This window comes from Arctopsyche grandis, chromosome 9, assembly GCF_051622035.1.
Source record: "Arctopsyche grandis isolate Sample6627 chromosome 9, ASM5162203v2, whole genome shotgun sequence".
Taxonomy (NCBI): Eukaryota; Metazoa; Arthropoda; class Insecta; order Trichoptera; family Hydropsychidae; genus Arctopsyche; species Arctopsyche grandis.
The window spans coordinates 8,967,052-8,990,110 of record NC_135363.1 but is presented as its reverse complement, the minus strand read 5'-3'; the positions used below and the strand labels follow the sequence as shown (position 1 = coordinate 8,990,110).

The following is a 23,059-nucleotide window of genomic DNA, read 5'->3' as shown; positions in this document are numbered from 1 at the left end:
CATCAGTTGAAGACGTCTCCAAAAGTGATTTTGTATTCTTTTTCAGTGAAAACTGAGTGATGAGCCTTCTAGAAATACTTTGTCGTTCCTCTTCCTTTCCATTTTCAATTTCAACATCCAAGATTGAACCGAATACAGTAAATAAAATAATACTTCCAAGAAACATCCTAAAGCATACATTGAAAAATTAGACAAATGCAACATAAGCATACATACAGGGAAATTACATTTCTCTGCATACATATGTGCAGGGGTGACTCATCTTTAAGGGCAACTGGGGCACTACCCCATACGAATTTCTCCCAAAAGAAAATAAATTTTGTGTATTGTTGGTCCTGCTCACCACACGGTGAGCAGAATCGGTTCGTAATTCAGTTCAGGGCAGTCGCTTTCTGCCGTGGTCCCGTGATCGCCAGCTTCAGTTCACTTATTACTCTGGCACTTGCGAATGGTACTATGTATAGATTGTAGATAGTCAGTCGAGGTAGAGAAAATATATCAGTATTTTTGTATATAGAAAATCGCTTTTAGTTAGCTGCACAAAGGTCTCTTTTGGGCAGAATACGCTAGACCAGGTCTCTTAGGGCGAAAACACGCAGAGATGAACGTGGTACATGGTTTTATTTTAGATAGTTTTAAACATGCGAAAAAATGCGGCGTACCTTGCACAGATTCATGGCTCGCTCAGTACGCACCGTCCTAAAATCACCCCCTGGATTGTTTTCGGTAAAATTGTATCCTTGTATTAATCCTTGCTTGACAGTGATCGATAACGGTGTATCCTATATTTGAAGAAATGTAGGAGACCACCCATAGCGGGGAGCCAAGCAAACGACACGACGTGCCGCTCTTCCTTGTGTGATTTCGCACTTATATATGTATGTACATATATATGTATGTCTATACGATTCGAAAATACAAGGCACAGTCAACGTTTTTTTACATTTGATACTATATTAAGCAGTGCCAGTTTTAGGGGGGGGGGGGGCTGGGCCGGGCGGCGCCCGAGGGAGCCAAGTAAGTTAGGGTGCCATTTAATGCGCCGAAGGCGATTCAAAATTTAAAATTAGAGCGCCAAAGGCGGTACAAAATTTTAGATCAGAGCGCTAAAGGCGCCTCTACGTTCTAAGTTCAAACATTTGTATTTATTTATTTTTAACTCCACCAGTGGGGTTGGGAAACCTTGTTAACCACTTTTCTGCCGGTCCCAAGCCCGGAAAAAGGAGAATGATTTTTTAAAATATTTTTAGGGGCGCTTAGAAAAAAATTGTACGAGAGCGCCATAGGCTGTGAGGCCGGCACTGATATTAAAAGGGCTGGACAGCAGCGCCTTGTCCATACAAACGTACTATACTTCTCCCTACCTCAATTATGGCACTAGAGAAATTATTTTTTAATATGCTATGGATATCCACCATTGGGGTGCATCTATCGTTTTATTTTTTTGATTAATTATTTTTTATAGGAGTTAGGAGCCGCCAAACATCTATAAAATCGCCTCTTTTTTACACCCACGAAAAGAGTCTAGCGTGGTTATTTAACGGTCGATTTAAAAAAAAATTCGCACAGAAAATATCTTTCTCATACCGATGATGAAATTTTTTTAAAAATTGATCCAGTTTTGGAGGAGAAAATAGTATAATACGAAACCTCGATTTTGTCAATTTAAAACACGTTTTATCTGGTTGAAGCACAACTGTCGCATTCACTCAATGTATATTGATATATATTGTCGCATTCACTCAATATATACATACACTCAATATATATATCGAAGAAAGGAACGGTAACAAAATTAAGGTTTCGGGTGTACAGCCCTCTTAAGCAAAGCATGCTTAAATTGCCTTAAATTGTCATCACAATATGTCAATTCTTTAATTTATATCATAGAGTATTTTTTTACGTAATGAATAAGTCGATAATTTGTTAAAAATGACATTTTCCTTATATAAAATGTTATTAAAAATATATTATGTTAATTTTTTTGAAAAAAAAAAAAATATATATATGTGGGGGATGGGGGTAGGGTGGCTTTAGCCTCTTCGTGCCCCACCTGTTTTTAAAGTCACGAGCCGCCTCTGCACATGTGCATACATATATGACAAATTTACTGACATAGTTAAAGTTTTTCCAAATTGATGGGCATTTTTAGTGTCAGATGTGACACATTGCTTTTCACTGACTAAAACGTTGACATTTTCAAATGATGTTTTCAGTTTAGTCTGAAGCTCACTAGCTGAACATGAAGCAGGAATACAAAAACCCCACTGAATCGTCGACACTTTTGGAACTCTGTGACCTGGCTGGAAATTTCATCAATAATATATTAAATGTGTAAAAATTGCTATTCGATTAAGTTGCAATGCTCGTTTTACATCAGTCAAATTGCTGGATACCCAATGATGAGAATGGATCAGTGAATCCAATTCAACTGGGAGGTTATCCTCTTTGAACGACACGTCAAGCATCGCCAGGCAGTATTTTCCTTGTATGGGTTCTTTTATGCTTAAACATTGATCGAAATCTCCGAATTGATTTATGTTTCCGTTTAAAATTCCAGACGGTAGTTTGGCAGACGAATCCAACACTTTTGAAAATTGATTATAAAATTTTAAGAGGTTTGGTAAACATATGCTGTTTATTAAGATTCAACTCACTTTTCAAAGCCCATAACTTTAAATCTTGAACGTCTTGAAACAGTTTCTTGGTATCAGTAGCACACTGATCACTCACATTGTTTGTTGGAATGAAATTTGACGGAAAAGCATTCCACAATTGAAAAATGTTAATTTTTTTTGAAAAACTTAAATTTATATTGTTCTCACTTGGTTCTTTTCGAAAATGAGAATCGGTAATATTACACGAAGAATTATTTTTGTATAAGTTTATAAAATTATTATTATCACAATAAAAGTTTTTTGGTTGAGAATGAGCTGTCGAATATAAAATGAACACGATCCCTAATAAAAGTATGATTTTTACGTTGTACATTGTCGTTGGTGGTTGAGAATCGACTAAACTATGTAGTATATAGAAGCTTCAGCTAATCTTTAAATAACGATTTGGATTTGACCTCATGGGAAATTGTAATGGCATAATTTTCCTCCGGTACAACGTCTATACAAAATGAACTTATCATTGACACGATTTTCAACAAACGACGATGTGCAAATTAGAAGCGAAAAAAATACCATAATAGTACAATATGTATTGTTTCAACAGAGAAATTCAGTTCAATAGTGCTTCAGCTATACTTCATCTCATTTACTATGGCGCTATGAAGATTCAAACCTTTCGTTATTGATGAATTCCATTCTAAATTGGCATTTGGGATATAATGAACCTTATACACTGATTAGGATGGAGTGCATGTGGAAGAATGGGTGTTGTTTTTAAACCAAAAATGCCACTTTGTCAGAAGAAAAAGATATTCGATCAATGCGTTTTGCCAGTGATGACGTATGGATGTGAAACTTGGACACTGAACGCCAAGATGCTACATAAAGTCCAATGCACTCAAAGAAATATGGAACGCTGTATGCTCAGCATAACGTGGAAAGACAGGATTCGGAGCACGTGGGTGAGAAGTATGACAAGAGTAGTGGACATAGTGGATAGAGTGAAGAGATTGAAATTGCAATGGGCGAGTCATGTGGCTAGAAGAATGGACGAAAGTGGACAAAATAAGCGCTTGAATGGTACCCGAGAGAATTCAAAATGGTTAAAGGAAGACCGCAGGGAAGATGGGTAGACGAAATTTGGATAATGTGTGGGGTGAGATGGATTAGAGTTTCGTAAAACAGAGACGACTGGAAGCGTGTTGGAGAAGCCTTCATCCAGCAGTGGATGGTGAACAGCTGTAGTAACTTATAGATACACTGCGTAACTTTTATGTCACCCAAAATTAAAGAGTAAACAAATCACAAAAAAACAAAAATTAGTTTATTTAAAAGCAAAATGTATAATGTTTACTGTCAATATCTTCAATCATTCTGAATCGTATGCCCTGTTAAATCAAACGCGCTTTTTGTGTTACACGTGGTATTTTGTAGAAGACTCGCTATTAAAATATTTATAAATTATGTGAGGTATAAATGAAATTGAAAATATAACTACAAAAAGTACTATTTTAACGCGTTAAATACTCCGGTAAACCACAGTTAAATTGCTCTCGTGTGATGTCATGTCAGTGGAGAAGGTTGCGGTTTGCCTCATGTAGACAGCAATCAGACCCATCTGTTTTAACTCATCATTGATGATTTTATTTCTTCACATTATAAGTATGAACAATCTCCTTCAGTTATGGATGATTCAAAGTGTTGTTTTTGCGTTCTTTTGCATGATTGCATAATTTTGGATAATTATCATACAGTACGCTTGCATTCACAAAACATATTGTCAAACAGACTTACTGACCTGCCTCAAGCGTAACTGTCTCGTCAAATGTACGTAAATAGACATAGAGCAATTGGGTTAACGCTTGCTACATAAGCTAATGTAACAATAATAGAACAATCAGCGTATTATCACTGGATTTCAATCAACTGAATAGTGTTATGAATTCCTATCTCTCCATGTTTATGTACATATATTATACCAAGCATATACAATAGATCAGTAGCAATAGCAATAATTGCCATATTTAATAGAGAAGTCATAGCATATCCGGGGGGATATGATAAAGATTAGATAAAGAAACGAATTAAATCACATAGAATGGAATGCATTTGAGATAATTAATAATTTATTTAAAAAAAACACAGCTTTGCCTAAAACATATAGCGTTTGATTAATGTGAGAGTAAGGTATAAATAGAAAAGTTGCATATGGAACGTTAATGAAAAGTGCCAGAATGATACCCAAGAGAGCCTAAAAGAGTGCAAGTTAGGCCACAAATGAGATGGGTAGACGCAGGACCGCGCCTACCATATGTTAAAATGTGTGCAACGCACACAGGCGGCCGAATGAAATGAGAGTTGAACAAATTATATTCCTTAAAAAATACGAAACAAGACATCGTACTTTTTAAAATACATTTGGGTGGTCTTGTTGTATATGTACTTGTGGATTGCTGTTGCAAGTTACAACTTGTAACACTCCCAAACTATAATTCGGGGAAATAACGGGATAGTAGGTATAGATTCGGTTCAATTATCTTTGCGAGCGCCAGGTGTATTTCTTCAAGGATGTTGAGTATTGGTTGGTCATAGAAAGAACAATGTCCTAGATGTGGGTTTGGGGGTAAAAACACTATATTTTCATGAATGAACTGGAAAATATTCAGTCTCTCTTGTCGTCTGGTCCTGTTCAGAACTGATAGTTTTAAAATATGATTTATATAATACAAATGCTGATAAAATTAAAGAGCGGTCGATTTAAGTTTGGACATAGGCGACGGAACTCCTAGGCACGGCCCTGGGTAGACGAAATAAGGAAAATGTATGGGATAAGATGGATGAGTGTTGCTCATAACAGAGCTGAATGGAAGTGTGTTGAAGAGTTCTTCATCCAATGGTGATGCATGTGTACGTTAACTTAAGCTGATGATCCTCGAGCTTAGCTACTGGGCATTGTTGAACGATATGGGTACTGGTTTAGCGAGTGTCCAAGCCGACGATTGATGTCAATTAATTTCGTCTGATATTGTTGTTGCCGAGGAGCATATCGCACATGCTCTGAGACCATCTCGGCAGCTGCTGCTAAATAAAAACCTGGCATTTGGACGCGTGCCATGGTCGCTCCACTCCGACGGGGCCAAATTGACACAGTGCGCTCGCATGGCCCGGATCGGCCACTCTCATCTACCACAATAATTGACATTCGATTGCTCTCCTATTATCGCATATCCATCCCAGTGTGATGAGCCATCGAGCGACTCCTAGTCCCCTGAATAACACCGCAATCGAAGAATCCTGAACGCGCCTCCTCTCCCCCTCCATATTTTAGTGATGTGCTCCACATTCTAGTGAGATTCAGCTGCTCTATCGGATGAAATGGCATTTTGAAGGTTTTCTTCCGTGACACAATGGCGGTCGCTGGGCGTTTCACGGCCGTTGCCATCGGCTGTTTCATCCTGTGCGCTACTTTGGCTCAAGCTTTTCGCATCAGAGACCTTCCAACGAAAGCGGTGTCATCAGACGCTCCATTATCGCCGATTCAGAAGGCAAAATGTGACAATTGTAATAGAGACGTTGGCTCGTTGCCACTGAAACATCCTCCTGTCGATTCGTCAAAAACTAAACACATAGTGGACGCGAGCCCGCCAGCTAAACTGGTAAGTAAACCTGAATTGGCGCCAAAGAAAAACTTGCCGGTAATAAAACCTGCTATTAGATTCAAAATCATCGCAAGTGATGAGGATGATGATAGCACAGATGAAGATGATAGCGATGTTGATATACGCATTAGTGATGATGATGATGAAGATGACGATTATTACAATTATGATAACGATTCTGGTATAGACTCAAAAGATGACAGTGATTCTGATGAAGATGACGACGATGACGACGATGACGACGATGAGGATGATGATGACGATGAAGACGATGATGACGACGATGAGGATGATGATGATGATGATGATGATGAGACAGATAGTGATAATGATGATTCCAATACTAAAGACTCGGATGATGACACCGACAGTACTGATAACGACGACAATTACGACGACGACGACGACGATGATGATGATTCTGATGAAGATGATTCTGAAGACGAAAAAGTATCTAAATATTTACCAAAAAATGCAGTGTCAGCTAAATTGCCAAGTATGAAAGGAAAAGACTCTCCATTTAAAATTGGCTTGAGACCTAAAGGTCAAGAATTAAAAGATACAAAAAATATAAAAGTCGAAAATTTAAAAGTAAAGCCTGATCCAGTGGCAGCACCCAAACAAAAAGAGACAAGTAAAGTAAGCCCTGAAACGATTCCTAATAAACAACATAAAACTGTTGTAGAAGAAAAGAAAACACAAAAAGTAGAAGAGAAAAAGGGTTCGATAGTACCAGATTTAAGTATGTCAAAAGATATACAAAAACGTGAATCGAAAAAGGATGATAAAGTTTTAGAGCCAACGAAAGCAAAAGAAGTAGCAAAACCTAAAGAAACTCCCAAGCCTAAAGAACCGGCTAAACAAATAGAACCACCAAAGCCAAAGGAGGTACTTAAACCGAAGGAAGTACCAAAACCCAAAGAAGTACCCAAACCAGTAGAAGTACCAAAACCGAAAGAAGCGCCAAAACCAAAAGAAATACCAAAACCAAAGGAGGTACTTAAACCAGTAGAAGTACCAAAAGCAAAAGAAGTACCCAAACCAGTAGAAGTACCAAAACCGAAAGAAGCGTCAAAACCAAAAGAAGTTCCCAAACCAAAAGAAGTACCAAAACCAAAAGAAGTACCGAAACCAAAAGAACAACCGAAACCCAATGCGAAACCTGATTCAAAACCAGTTGAGCCAATGAAAAAAGAGACTCCAAAAATAAAAGTGCAAGAACAAGTGAAACCCAAAGAAATTCCAAAACACACCGACAAACCATTAAAAAAAGCAGACAGTCGTGAAGTCAAAAGTGATAAAACCAAAGTTATACACAGCAACGTCAAAAAGGGCATTCCTCTAAAAAGAACCAGTGAAATCGTTCAAAGGAAAAACATGAGACAAGCAAGTTTTGAAGATTATTACACGTTCTTCCCAACTTTCGCTCCCAACTTTAGCAGAATTCACAACCCAGAATGCCGTAGACATGGACAGATTCTCTTAAGACAATTGCGAGGTGGAAAATTGTGGCCTCTTGAAAGTAAGCTCACCATTATTGATCATCACTTTTAAATGTGATTGTTTGTTTGTATTAATCTATTGTTTTGATTGTTTGAAGTGTTGGACGCTACGGCGAAGGTACCGTCAGGACTGCTTAGAGGTAACAGTTACCAATTGGGTGAATTCGACGAGTGTTTAGCTTCAGGAGCACGCGTGAGATTGAGGACTGGTTCCTTGGTTAAAGTTGCAGGTCGCTATTGCTTGGCTCATATTGACATCCGTTCTACATCTCCAAGTACCCGTGTACCACTGTACTTTGCACAGTCTAAAAACTTCATCAGAAGTAATATCAATGATGCAAGTATTGTTTTATATTTTAAAACTTAATTTTGAAGTTTTTGATTTTCTTTATTGAGATTTCATTACATGATTTAGCCAGGACATTTCATACCAAGATTCACTACTTTGAACTGGGGCGTATGTTTGCCAGCTGCTTGTGGTGCAGCTGAAGCGGAGTTCATAGTCCGAGATGCTCTCCGTCATTATAATTACTCTTCTGGGTTAAGTTTTCAAGTTGATGTTGATCCTATCGATTGTCATACTGCTAAGAGTCATTGGTGGAAGAAGTGGATTGATATACCCACTATTATTACCATGTAAGATTATGTACAATTTTTCGATGCGGTGCAAACGATCGACAAGCGCCAGACAGACTGAACCACAGATTAACGACACGTTTACCTTATGCGTGCGCACTGCTCGCACTTACACTAAGCGAAATCTACCTGAAGTCCCGACATACCTACATACTACGTTCTGTGCTTCTGATACTTTAGTTCCGAATTTTGCCTTATTAAATTCGCCAGAAAGATCCAACTCAATTTTAATAATTACCATTTTAATAATTGCATCTGTGCACATCGAAAGGTTACTCGTCATCTGATGTGCAATCTATCATTCGTGAAGTCGAGAATTGCGTTTAAAGCAGCCATCCAGTTAATCTGTGGTACAGTCTGTCTGGCGCTTGTCGATCGTTTGCACCAAACCCACAATTTTTATATACACACACATTCGTGCATGCATATATGAGTATTTCAGTTAAAATATTTTTTTTGTAACTCTCATACATACTTGGCGTTGTTCGAGTATATAATAACTCAATGTTAAGATTAAAATAGCACATATATACTTATATAATTAAGTAAAATTCATTATTGATGTATTTGTATATATATATTTGCTAGTAACTGAATTTAAATACTATGAAATTGCATATAACATTCTGGGCTTACAATGATGTATCATAATTTGTTTCTGACAAGCATAATAAACGCGCTTTTAATCTTATATTCAGTAAAATGTAAATATAATAATATTTAAAAGCAACTGTCACATATTTGGTTTCAGATTGTTTTACATTGTCATTATTGGAATTACAATTTATGCCACTATTAAAGATATGTGTATAAGTGATCAACCCAATGAAGAAAATAAAACAGAAGAAGAAGAAGAAGCTAATTCTGAAAATCCTCAGACAGATCCAAATGAAAGTGGTGAACCAAAGGAGACTCCCAGTAAATATATTTTTATTTATTTTTAATCTATACCAGGAAGGCTTAACAGGAAACCCCAATGCACCTTCCTGGCTAGAAACATTGTACATTTGATACAAGTATTATATAAAGTAAATACATATCAATTAACACCCGTAGAGACATCTATGATATAATTTTTTTAATTCACAGCATTAACAATTCAGCGAAATTCAGTAAATATATATCAATTAACATTCACAGATACATTAATGGTCAGATTTGTAAATTTGCAGCATTTTTTATAATTCAGCGAAATTTGAGATTGCTGAAAAGTCGAGATTTGCTAGAAAATGGGTAAGGTTGCCAATTTGTTGGAACCGTTTCAATGAAAATCAGATAAATTGGTAAACTCTAATAGGAAACAACCGACCTGGAGTCACAAATCCAAGGTCTATGTTAAAAACCACTATTCATGACCACTATGTTCAAAACATTATATGCTAACCATTAGTCTATTCTGCTGTTTATATATAAATACTACTTGCATTCATGATGAAGGCAATACATATCACAATTCGGGTTTCTATAAGATGAATATTAAATTTGTGTTAATTTGGTTATCTTTTGTGCACACGACAATACTCTTGTGCATTACTAACTCATTCCAATATATTATTTCACTTTCAACTAGCGTTGGTGTGTTATTTTAGTGGTAAGTAGTTACCAGCAATACTTTGGGCTAAAATTGAAACTGAAAAGTTTATGTATTAATTATGATTAAGATTTTAGTTAAGAATTCATTGTTTCATATGGTTGAAACCCATTTTGCTATGTTATTGTTTCTGTGGGTTAGAAAAACATCCTTCAAAAGTTTCTAATAGGAACTGAATTACGTTTTATTTTTGTTATAGAAGTTCAAAGCCTCCTAGTAAAAGCATTTTCATTGAAACAAACGACTGGAAAATTGTTGATGGAAGCCAGTGCCGATGGTGATATTGAGTGCATCCACGGAATACGAGCTCTGAGTACAATCGCATTAATAGTAGGTCACAAAGTAATGGCCATAGCAATGGTACCATACACAAACAGAGGATTCTTAACTGAGGTATACTATTGGAACAATATAGTATGGATTGTATAGGTTAGGCTAAGTTATGTTAACATTTTCATATTACCACTCAATAGGTATCCAACTCACCGTTTTCAGCAACTTTAAGAGCTAGTTTAATTTACACTGACACTTTCTTAATTCTGAGTGGTGTGCTCACTGCTTATCATATGAGTCAAGACCTCGACAAGACGGGAAGTATTCCGTGGTTACGACGCTACATAGCCAGATACATCAGGTATACTTAGAATATTCAACCACCGTATAATGTGTCGCAATTACGACGTGCATATTGTGGAAGTCTGATCACAATTTAGCATGAGATAAGCTGAAAACATTGTAGACATATTTTAGATTGACTCCGGCCCTCTTCGCCGTCTTGCTTTGGTACGCTTGGATTTCGGACAAAATCGGCAGTGGACCTCAATGGGGCACTGTCGTCACCAGAAATGCCGAGCTTTGTCAGGATAACATGTGGCAAAATTTAATGTACCTGCAAAATTTCTTCGAATTCGAAGATATGGTGCGTGCATTTGATGTATTGTCCAATTGGATAATTGAATGAATGTGGTTTTATTTTGTTTTGTTTTGTTTCAGTGTGCAACTCATACCCATCAACTGGCTTTGGACATGCAATTGTGGTGGTTGGCTCCGGTAACGGTTTGGGCTCTACGATCACGACCCACCTTTGCACTTCCAATCCTCGGAGCTTTGCATTCGTTGGCAATTTGGTTGCGATACTCAGCGACTATATCTGATAATTTATCACTAGTTATCTATCACGGAATCACGTAGGTCTTATTTTATTTTATCAGTGTGATAATTAAATCATGGTATTATACTAAAACAGCTAAATTTTCAAACTATTAACCACTTATTCCTCAATTGGTGTACATATGTACTCGGTGGCGGCTCTTCTTTAAAGGCAACTGGGGCGCTGCCCGACATACATTTCTCCTAACCAATAAATTTTGTATATTATTTTTGTATTGTTAAGAGTCAACAAATGTTTGTTTATTCTGCTCACCACGCGATGAGCAGAACCGGTTCGTAATTCAGTTCGGGGCAGTCGCTTATTTTTGGCGTGGTCCCGTGGTCGCCAGCTTCAGCTTACCTGCTTCTCTGGCACTTGCAAGTGGTACCGTGTGAAGAGTGTGGACAGTCAGTCGACGCAAAGAAAATATATCCGTATTACCATATACATACAGAAGGTTGCTTTTAATAGACTGCGTAAAAGTCTCTTTGGGGCAGAATATGCCAGCCCGATCGTCTATATTCTCTATACGATTCGAAAAATACACAACACTGTCAACGTTTTTCAACATTTCAATTATATTTTGGAAAGTATGCTTAAATTGTTAATCACAATATGACAATTTTATCATTAAATATTTTTTATTAATCACATTTTTGCCAAAGCCGATAATTTGTTAAATAAAGCCAATTTCCTTGCATTAAATGTTATTAAAAATATATTAAGTTTTTTAGAAAAATATAAATATGTAGGGGGGGACTTTATCCTCCTCGTGCTCCAACTGATTTAAAGTCACGAGCCGCCCCTGTATGTACTTGATTTTAAATTATACTTACTCACATTTTGACAAACATTGCTGTTCGTTATTGAGGTATTTGGGGAATATTGTGAACTATTTGAAGTTGATATACATATACTAGTATATATGTAGATATATCTGGCGTCTCCTTATATCAAATTATTAATACTTAATACTTAATATTTATTGAAATAGTAATTTGAAAGTCGTCAGTTATTTTTTCCTAGATATTTAAGCAAAAAAATAAACAATTTAGGTATGCTAGCATAGTACTCTAGCTGATATTACAAAATTGTTTTTCAATTTTCCCCAGTGGAGTAGCACCAGATAATTCGGTTAAAATATTATAGAAATAAACAAGACTTCAATATATTATTTATAAAATTTCAGAGTAAGTCAACTGTATAGAACTGCAAATTTGTGTTATGCTCTGGCACTTCACCGAGCAACGCCCTATCTCGCTGGAATTGGGTTAGGAGTTCTCTTACAGCAGACTGGAAAAGAAGTCACACTCTCTAAGGTTTATTATGCTATTAAATTTCGACTGAATGACATAATATATCTTAACATATTTTCTTATAAGTCTAAAATTTTGTTTTTAAGTTCCTGTATATACCGGGTTGGTTGAGTTGTATATATTTTGGTGGTTGGACTCTGTATACTCCAGTGCATATGGCTATGCGAGATTATCAATATAGCGTTGATGAAGCTGCTCAATATGCTGCCATAGCTTCTGTGGCATGGGCACTATGTCTTAGTTGGATTATATTTGTTTGCTTTACTGGAAATGCAGGTATAAATAAATCTAATGTAAACAATTCTCGAATAAACTTCAAGCACAGTAGAGTGATCACTATTTATATTTATAGGTCCATTGAACAACTTTCTGCGTCTGCAACCGTTAGTCATAATAAGCAGAATTTCATATTGCATGTACCTGTGTCAATTTTTAGTATTTTTCTACAATGTTGGAAGCCAAAGAGCACCTATAGAGTTTTCATTAAATTCAGCAGTAAGTAAAATGATATTTTTTATATTTACATATTACATATATACATATGTATGTGGTTGATTTCATATTGTAATATCAATTTATATTTTATTCCAGATTGATATATCCGAATTGCTTATCGTTATCATGGCATCGGTTTTCTTAACTTTAGTATTCGATATTCCCATGCAAAGTGGAAAGAAATTAGTGATGTCTTTCGAGTTCAGTACTTCACAAACTGATAGTAATGAAGAAGCAGAAGCGAAAGACGAAGGGCAAAGTGAAAATCAACCTGGCGAAGAAGGTGAAATTGCTGATGCCGAAGAAGCTGGCCCTGAGGAAATTGAAGAAACTGAACCAGTGGATGGTGATTACGCTGAAGAAGTGGAATACGAAGAAAATAGTCAAAGTGAGACACAACAAGATGAAAATTACATCGATGATAATGAAGAGAATTTAGAAAACGTATTTGAAGATGAAAGACCAGAAATTATTTATGAAGAGGAGGAAGAAACCGAAATAGATCCTGAAAATGTCGAAGATGTAGATCATTGGGAAGTAGAAGAAGGGCAAGAGGTAGACGAAGATGGTGGAAATAAGCAACTGGATGATGATTTAGAAGGATGGGAATGGACAAACAATGAAAATCAAAACACTGGGAGATGAAATCGGAATTTCGCGTTGTAAAAATACTACACAGAGTATTATTATTTAACAGACTTTTAGTAATACGATGTGAAGTTTTATATTTTGTACATACAATAAATTGTGTAAAATAATATATTTCAATATTTCAATTTTATTGCTCAATAGTGTATATTGATTTAATTTTATTAATAAAATACTTAAAAAATAATTTATTCACACCTTCTTCATGACATATTGGTAATCTCGCTATTGAAGTTTTAAAAAAAATAATAAATAATACAAAAATATTTATTTCCAATAAAAAAAACCAGTCGTTTCGCTCAAGCAAATCTAAGATAACTACATTATTTAACATACATAGGTACAATAGTTTTTCAAAGAGTCAATATTAACGCAAGCTCTGTAAATAGCATAGGTTTAGTAAATATTATACATATCATATTATATTCAAAGGACAAATAATATATTACACATTAATTAACTTTGTAACGATGCTCACGTTTTCAAGGATAATATTTTTCTTTACACGCAACCAACACATAAAAATTTTATATTATATGTTTTTATTACAAGGTTATTGAAAGTGGAAAAAAGAAAATTATAATTGTATTTTAGTGTTTTATCCAATGGCGCATAAATAATCACCATCTATAATATGTTTTCCTAATGGCGTGTGAAATAATAAATGTCAAGATGGGTTTCAATTAGGCAGACATATAAAATAAACAGTATAAATAGTGTGTACTTACAGCATGAACAATGTTTCGAGAAATCTAGTTTTGGGATTCACCAAAAGTAGCTTGAATTTTTGCAATTTTATATTTTATTAACTTTTTTAGTCTGGTATAAATCCTATCAATGTTAAAAAAATTCTGATTATATGACATGTGAGTTTGATTATGTCAATTTGCCAATTTAGTGCACACGGTCAATGTTAATTTGCAAATACAAATACCGGTTTTAGTGGATTTATGCACAACCTGTATAATTAACTCTCTAAAATAATCCATGTTGCGAAAAAAATGATGTTTTTTATTTATTTCGATAATCGTGTGCGTTACTGACAGTTAAAATTCCGCCTATTCGATTTTAGATGAAAATTAAAATAAACAATAATAATATTCAATGTAAAAATAAAATATTACCAATCAAAACATTTATATAAATCAAAAAACATGTGAAAGATAATGCAATCAAAGTAAAGGTATTTTAAATAAAAACTTGGAATAAACAAAACAAAATGTTAATAAAATAGAGTGATGTAAAATTTAAATTTAAGATTTATATTTCCGCGATCACAAAAAAAATCTAATTTTCTCAGAATCGTTTTAGTATTGGAGTGTAAATTTTCATTTTAATGGCCAAAATGAGGAGTTGTAATCAATTCAAAACAAATCTTGCATTTTTAATGGATATAAAAACTTATTTTATGTAAATTCTATTATACATATCAGGCTAGGATCGATGTTATTTTTTGTTTTGTTTTATTCATTGTTGATTTTATATTGCTTTTTAAAAAGTTGTTTGGAATGAAGATTCTGATTTTAACTTTACACTAAGTATGCATTTTTTTCATGCTATTTTTACTATTATATTGTTGCGTAGAGGTGGGTGGAGGATCCAAGTAAAAGGCCAAAGTCGTTTCACAGCGTTTATTGGTGATTAAGGAGATACACACACCGGCAGTGCTCCGTCCAGAATGTCTTGATATGATCTTAGTACCTCCTTATAAAGGGACAGGTCGCTTAGGGCATCTTCGACGTCCGGTTACTTCCCCATTGTTTACCCGGATATGTATTCCCACGACACTCGGTCACTTCTGAGAAGGGATCGGGTGCCGCTTACTACGCCAATTCGGTGGCCATTGTTTAACCTACTTGCACTTAGTCTGGAGATAATCCTTGAAACCAATTATAACGGTCACACAGTCTCTAGGATTCTACTCGGCCTAATCCGATTGCACTTAAGTCGGCGGTGTACGTAACAATATTATAAAATTATCATAAATTTATCTATTATTTCATTAATTTTCATAATAAAACATTTATTACTTATTACTACATATTACCACATTATATGGAAATAGTATCAACGTTCAATTGAGCCGTTATATTTAAAAGTGGCGGAAGTACAATTTTAAGTTCCAAAAGCACTATTTCTGTCTGACTTAATTCACAAATTGTTATCACTTACATATTTTAATTCGATATGTCTAGAATCTCGTAAAAGCAGAATAAACGTAGTACCAGTATTTTTAAATTTGCTAAACGGAAAACATTATATTTAATATTTTCCGAGATATTTCTCAAAATGAAGAAAAGTGGACTTATGCCACTTTCGAATATAACGGCTCAATAAATCTTTATTTAAAAAAATGTTAAAGCATAGATATTTAAACGCCAAGAAACCACACGTTACATTTTATTGTTATTCGATATATGTATGCACGTAATTAAATTTAGACTAGCTATATATACATATATTCCGTATCAAAGACCTTCATTGGCCAACTTTTCATTAAAAAAAATATTTTACGCCTTTGATCCAATTGTGAAATTCAAGATTTTGTATACTTAGTATTGCTAGTAGCAAATTTTTAAGCAGCACCTGTTTGTTTGTTTTTTGCCAATACAATAATCATTCTCGCCAAAAATTTATGGAATGAATTCACGGTGAACGTCTTTTTGAATAGGCGCTTGATACATTTTTGTCTTTATCAAAAGCGCTTTATGCCGAATGTATAATAAATAAAATAGCTATTTAGTATGTATAATACATACATATGTATGTTCGCAAATATTTTGCGAAGTTTCAGGAAATGGTAAAAACAGGTATTTTTCGCTTTTTTTTCTCTGTGTTTGATTGCGATTGGTATCTTTTATGTCTGACCAGGAAAACTCAAAAGACGAGACGAAAAATATTCGTTAACAGATTTTTTTGAAAAGAAATCTCCGCCGCACAGACGTATGAATGTACTACATACATACATATATACGTTTGGAAAATATGTTTAATTTGGAAGTGTTTGCTAAATTAGTTCCGATACGTATTTATTTAGTGGACGATATTTGCTTTAAACGATGACGCACTATTCAGCTTTAATTAGGAGTACATCAGTATAGTAGATGGTACATGCGGTGACATGACGACTGTCAACGTGTGACAGCTCTCGTCGACTTACAAATAAATCAGACATATTAATATACTTAACACATGGAACAGGTTTTAACAATTGATTTGAATACATACTTATTTTATATGAGTAAATACATATGTAAGTATGTACATATACAGTGCCGGCCTTACACCCACTGTCGCCCTCGGGCAATTTTTTCTAAACACCCTTAGAAAAAGATTTCACCTTTAGCGCTCTAATATAAAATTTTGTATGGCTTTTGGCGCTCTAATTTTAAATTTCAGAGCGCCATTGGCGCATCGTGTGGCGCCCTACCTTATTTGGCGCCCTCGACCCAGCCCCCCCCCCCCCCTAAAACCGGTATATATATAATATATTATGTAACATATATTATATACACACACAGGGCCGGCGCGAGATCAAAAGCCGCCAAATTAGCTCAAAAAAGAAAGTGTCAATTATTGGCAATTGAAAAATAAATAAAAAAAACCATAGAAAAGAGGTTGAAAGAGCAAATTAAAAACCAATAAACGCTACATAATTTTTGTGGGGTGGGTGCGATCCCCCTGATGCAAAAATGAAATTCAAATCCAAAATTTTCGACACTTTGTTCACAACAGCAATTGCATCAATAAAAATGCGTTTTGAATCATTTAGTAGGATCCTAGAACCATTTGAATTTGTATATAACATTTGAAGAGTGTGATAAAACGGAGGGCAAACAGCTGAAAGAAAAATGTAGAAAATATATATGTAGAAACGAAGGATATAGAAGCAGAAGAAGTTGAAGTGGAGTTGAAATTTTTGTCTCGAAAAATTGAAGAAGGTATTACATACCCAAGGATGCTTATGAAGTGGATATATGAACATATAATATATAGCCATTAGCCAGCAGTGTGCCTTAATGGTGTATGTTTAGCACCAAGTGATCAGTGAGTTCGATCCTCTATACTTCTGGTTATATTCGGGGGTATTTATGACTCCAAATCGATCATTTCTCACCAAAGTTTGCCAATTTTATCTGATAATTGTTGAAACGGTCCTCAAAATTGGCAAAAAATCATCTTTCCTGTTGTCACAAATCTTCTGTATTTATTGTATGTACAATTTGTAAAAATTATGTACAAAACTAAAATACATAGATGTCTCAATGGATTAATTCTGTAATTAATTAATTAATTAATTGTTATTTCGTGTTCTTCAGCTTCTGGAAATACAGTGATTTATGTAATAATAAAATGCTGCATTGTTTGTAATTAATTGTCCAGGAAGGCGCATTTGGGTCTTCCTGTCAAGCCTTCTTGATATATATTTATGTAAAAATAAAATAAAATAACAAAAACTTAGAGGAATTATTTCCAAATATATTAATAGCACTGAGACTTCAGACTTTGCCAGTTTGTTCTCTCTCCCCTAGCAACAGTTCAGTTGCTAGGGGAGAGAGAACCTTTTCAAAGTTAAAACTAATCAAGAATTATTTGCGATCTACAATTATATCGATTAAGATTTTGCTAAAATGAAAGCCAGAAGAAAAAAATTTAGCAAAAGTTAAATAAATGTACGATTTTGTTAAGTTCTTTAATTACTATAATTTTTTAAGTATTTTTTTTAGAAAAGGCGCCAAAAATTGAACCGCACATACAAGAAAAATATGACTCGCTGACCCCTGTGTACACACAGTAATACAATATTGTTGGTAATATGTAGGTTACTTCTCTCCAAATTATTGAAATGTTTGACATGGATTTTACCTGAAGTGAATATTAGTCACCCACCATCCTTTGAAATCTTCATATTGTGCTGACAAATTATTCAGATCCAATTCAAATATTATAGAGGTGTGTACATACATACCTACCATGTATTAGAGTGACCTCATTTTATTAAAAATATATTTTTAGTCATTTAAAGTCAATAAGTGTCATGGTAAAATCACATAGTCTAATTTATTTTTCAGGGTGAACATAAATATATAAAAAAAATTCTAAAACCAAAGATCACATCTAACACATACATACATACATATAGATATCAACATATGTCTGTACTTATATACTCATAGTAATACAGATAAGTGATGAACATGTCTTTTTGAGGTTTAAATTATTTTTTCTATTTAAAAAAATGCTTTCATTGCATATAAACTATACTTTATATACATATGTACGTAGTAACAATTGATAAAGTTTTGTGATCATGCGAAAATTCGAACTCGAGATTTTGACTGATTCGAACTCAGAATCGATCACTGATCACGTTTTCATGATCAAGAAAAAATGTGTGTGTGTCTATGAATTATGGGTATTTTTTAAACACCGTTCGTCCCATCGAACTGAAACTTAGTATCGGTTTCTGAAACTCTTTTCGATACGAGGTGAATTTTTTTCAAATTTTTAGTTGACCGGAAATGGTCTCTCCCCTTATACATACATAGGTATCTTCTTTTTTTTTAAGTTTTTGAATGCAATTATCTCCTAAACTGCTAACCGAAACACACTGAAAATTATTTACGTGTAATAGAAATTATAAATTTTTTACCCAAATTGTTTTTGAATATTTTTAACTCAACCGGAAGTAGTACTTTTACTCTAGAGAATCGAGGTTTTTTATGTTTTTCTCAGAAACCTTTTGATTTATTGAACTGAAATTTTATATCTACAAGTTTAAGCTTAATACCTACATATGTATACCTACATAAAACTGTAGCGTAGGGGTGGGTGGAGGATCCAAGTAAAAGGCCAAAGTCGTTTCACAGCATTTATTGATGATTAAGGAGATACACGCACTGGCAGTGCTCCGTCCAGAATGTCTTGATATCGCCTTAGTACCTCCTTATAAAGGAAAGGTCTCTCAGGGCATCTTCGACGTCCGGTTACTTCCCTATTGTTTAGGCATGTACCCGGATATGTATTCCCACGACACTCAGTCCCACGCTATCGGTCACTTCTGAGAACTCCACGGGAATGCGACCCAGTGCCGCTACTACGCCAATTCGGTGGCCATTGTTTAGCCTACTTGCACTTAGTCTGCAGATAATCCTCGAAACCAATTATAACGGTCGCACAGTGTCAGGGATGCGCCTCGGCCTAATCCGATTGCACTTAACCGGCTACAATACTAACTGAATTTTGAAAATGTTTTAGTCAACTGTATATTATATTCTGAGATCGTAAACAAATTTGGTGGTTCTAAATTTGAAACTGTAGATACATATAATGAACAACACGTAACCAAAAATTCATATTTATATAGAAGTATGTAGTAGTACATTGTATACACAATTTTGAGAAAAACCTTGCGGTCGATGTATATTGAGTGAGTTTTTCTTAAATTTCCCCCGGATCTGCTACATAGACCGCAGTAAATGTTATCAAAATCATCTCAGCGTCGTGTACTTACATAGATTATGCATAATAAGGAAAATTTGACATTTTCCTTATTATTTTCGTACAATGACAAGTCACAAGTCAAAAATGTATTTTATACCACATATTATATATTGACATGTATAATTTAAACAGTTTTGGTTGATTCCGAGAAGTCCACGAGCGTGACTCAAATTGAATCTTAGCCCTAAATTTACATTATATTGTATTATAATTTAAAACTACCTTTGTTCGTTTTCACTTTGTCTTTATTTTACCTCGAACTCTTTTGTAGATGATCAGTCATCATATGTACATATGTATGATGACTGATCATCTGTGTACTTGACCACGAATGGATCAAAATACTTCCTCGATGTGTCAAACACGACCGTTTATAAAACTACTGTTGTAATCGTAAATCGCATTAACCTGTAATTACAAACAAGTTTAATTTATTCAATTACGGTCGATTTATGCAACTGAGAAAACTTGGGAAACGACCGCTATTCTACCGTAAAAACATTATTTCATCTTACGTACATATGTAGCTACGTCACGACAATATATTAGTAAAAGGCCAAACTTGGGAAATAGTTAACAAACTTGCAAATGAAGATATTAATACTTTGAAATCATGGTTTGATAATAACCTACTTACACTTAATGCAAAAAAAACAACATATATATTATTCTCATTACAAAAAATACCAATAGAAAAAGTTAATATTACAATCCATGATGAAAAATGTGACTATGTAAACTGTAAACTACATGATCCTGTTTGTACTGTAATCAACTCTTCTTCTGAAATTAAATATCTCGGTGTTATCATTGATCAAAACATGAAATGGACAAGCCATATTACAGAGCTAGTAAAGAGAATAAGGAAATGTATATATATATTTGTTAGGTTAAGAAATATTTTAAATGTGAAAATAATAAAAAATGTGTATTATGCCCTTGTCCACTCTCTGCTTATCTATGGAATTATAGGTTGGGGAGGATCCTACAAAAGCAATCTAAATTCAGTAAAAGTTTCGCAAAAAATTATTATAAAAGTAATACTTAAAAAAAACTCTACTTTCTCGACAAAATCGCTTTTTAAACTATTTCCAGTACCAAATATCGATGACATATTTAAGCAAGCTTCCATTATAAAAATGTGTAAAGAAAAAAATAACAAAGAATATCAAGAATTTTATAAACTAATGAGAAATGGAAACCAATTTATCACACCAAATTTTAAAACAACACAAATGCAAAACCATTATATTTTCCAAGCCATAAATAACTATAATAATCTCCCTTCTGAATTACGCTGTATTGTTAACCAAACAGAACAAGTAAAACAAATTAAATACTTTTTCAAAAAAAACTTGCACTGAAAAATTTTAATGTAATTTTTATATAAAAAAATATTATAATAGATTTTAAGAATTTATAATAGAATCGTAGCTCCCTTATCAGGCACAAGAGCTACTCTTATCTGATAAGGAATACATGTCCAACTTTGTAATAAACATTATATCCTGTAAATATATGTATATGAATAATAAAAAAAAAAAAAAAAAAAAAAAAAAAAAAAAAATATGTACATGCGTATGTAAGTTCTATGTACGTGCATAAGTACATACAGGTGTCAAATATAAATTGAGCTATTTAATTTGTATGATTTCTTTAAACTCTTTAAAAAATGTGGTGACATATTTTCCGTTCTATGATACATAATGTTATTATTGAAAAAAAATATAATTTGTTTCTACAAAATAAGATCGTTAATTTTGAAACATTTTGTTTAAATGCAATTGCTGATATATTTATATTTATATGTAAATATATAAAATTGAGGGTCACAAAAGATGCACGCAAGCAAACCAACGACAAACAAATAATTAAAAATCAATATTATGTTAGCAATTCGCCATACGATAATTTTAAAAACAATGAAAGAATCGCAATTGTGTTTCCCAAGTTTTAATAAGCGATATTCTCCCATGGAATAGTAAATACATAAGTGTAAAATTATATTGATAAATATACTCACTTATACATTATCAATGATTAAAGTGAACGGTATTTATAACAGTTGGACAAGATGAATGGATAGTTATTATTTCAAATTTAATAAAATTTATTTATCAATTATAAAGTTTATTTGAAGAATAAAATCCAGCTTTCTCTTCTTATTTCGAAGCTCTTGAAAAAAGTGGTATTTTAGAGAAAGTTGTAGTGTTTTTCTGTATTTTCTTTGTTTTTGTGTAGTCGAGACTGAGTGCCCCTCCCTTCTAGGTGCGGGATCAGTATTTATTATTATTATAAATATATACACATATGTATATACATATATATATATATATATATATATATATATATATATATATATATATATATATATATATATATATATTTATATATATATATATATATATATATATATATATATATATATATATATATATATATATATATATATATATATATATATATAAACGGACGCGATGTCGGTATATGCTGGACTGTGGAGACAGCCAATCAAACAGTGGTCAAGGAAACGCTGGGAAGTGTGGTAGCGGGTAAGTGGGGGGGTGAAGCATCATGTGACGTCAGGCCGAGCGACGGGTGACACATACACACATCCACGAAGACACACACACACGCATTCATTCATCATTTTGAACGGGTTGGATCGGTGAGCATGTAATGGGCGCACTAAACTTTTTACGATTAATAAAACGAGCGCGCGCTCGCCTATAAATTACCTTACATTATATTTATATTTTTATTTTATTTATATATTAGCTTAGCTCTAAAATTTATAATTTACTTGTACATACATACTGTCCATCACATATGTGTCTCTTCGCACCTCGCAATAATGCATCCATGGTCTTAGCAGACCTGATGTACTCAGGGAGGGCATTATACATGAGCACACCCCTGTGAAAAACACCCCCAGCTATA

The 23,059-nt window shown here is 34.0% G+C and overlaps 1 protein-coding gene across 2 annotated transcripts; it reads left to right on the top strand.

Moving 5' to 3' along the window:
• Positions 1–5,767: 5,767 nt before the first annotated feature.
• LOC143916838 (uncharacterized) lies at positions 5,768–13,793 on the top strand. Of its 2 annotated transcripts, none has more exons than XM_077438086.1 (12): positions 5,768–7,799; positions 7,878–8,116; positions 8,195–8,415; positions 9,167–9,333; positions 10,206–10,399; positions 10,480–10,640; positions 10,757–10,925; positions 11,000–11,193; positions 12,346–12,475; positions 12,559–12,748; positions 12,825–12,967; positions 13,064–13,793. In XM_077438086.1, the coding sequence occupies exons 1-12, from the start codon at positions 6,026–6,028 to the stop codon at positions 13,610–13,612; spliced, it is 4,131 nt and encodes a 1,376-aa protein (XP_077294212.1). In that variant the 5' UTR covers positions 5,768–6,025; the 3' UTR covers positions 13,613–13,793. The 2 variants fall into 2 exon arrangements, with proteins under 2 accessions (XP_077294212.1, XP_077294213.1); XM_077438087.1 differs by having other exon boundaries at positions 7,878–8,120; positions 8,199–8,415.
• The last annotated feature ends 9,266 nt before the right edge of the window (positions 13,794–23,059 follow it).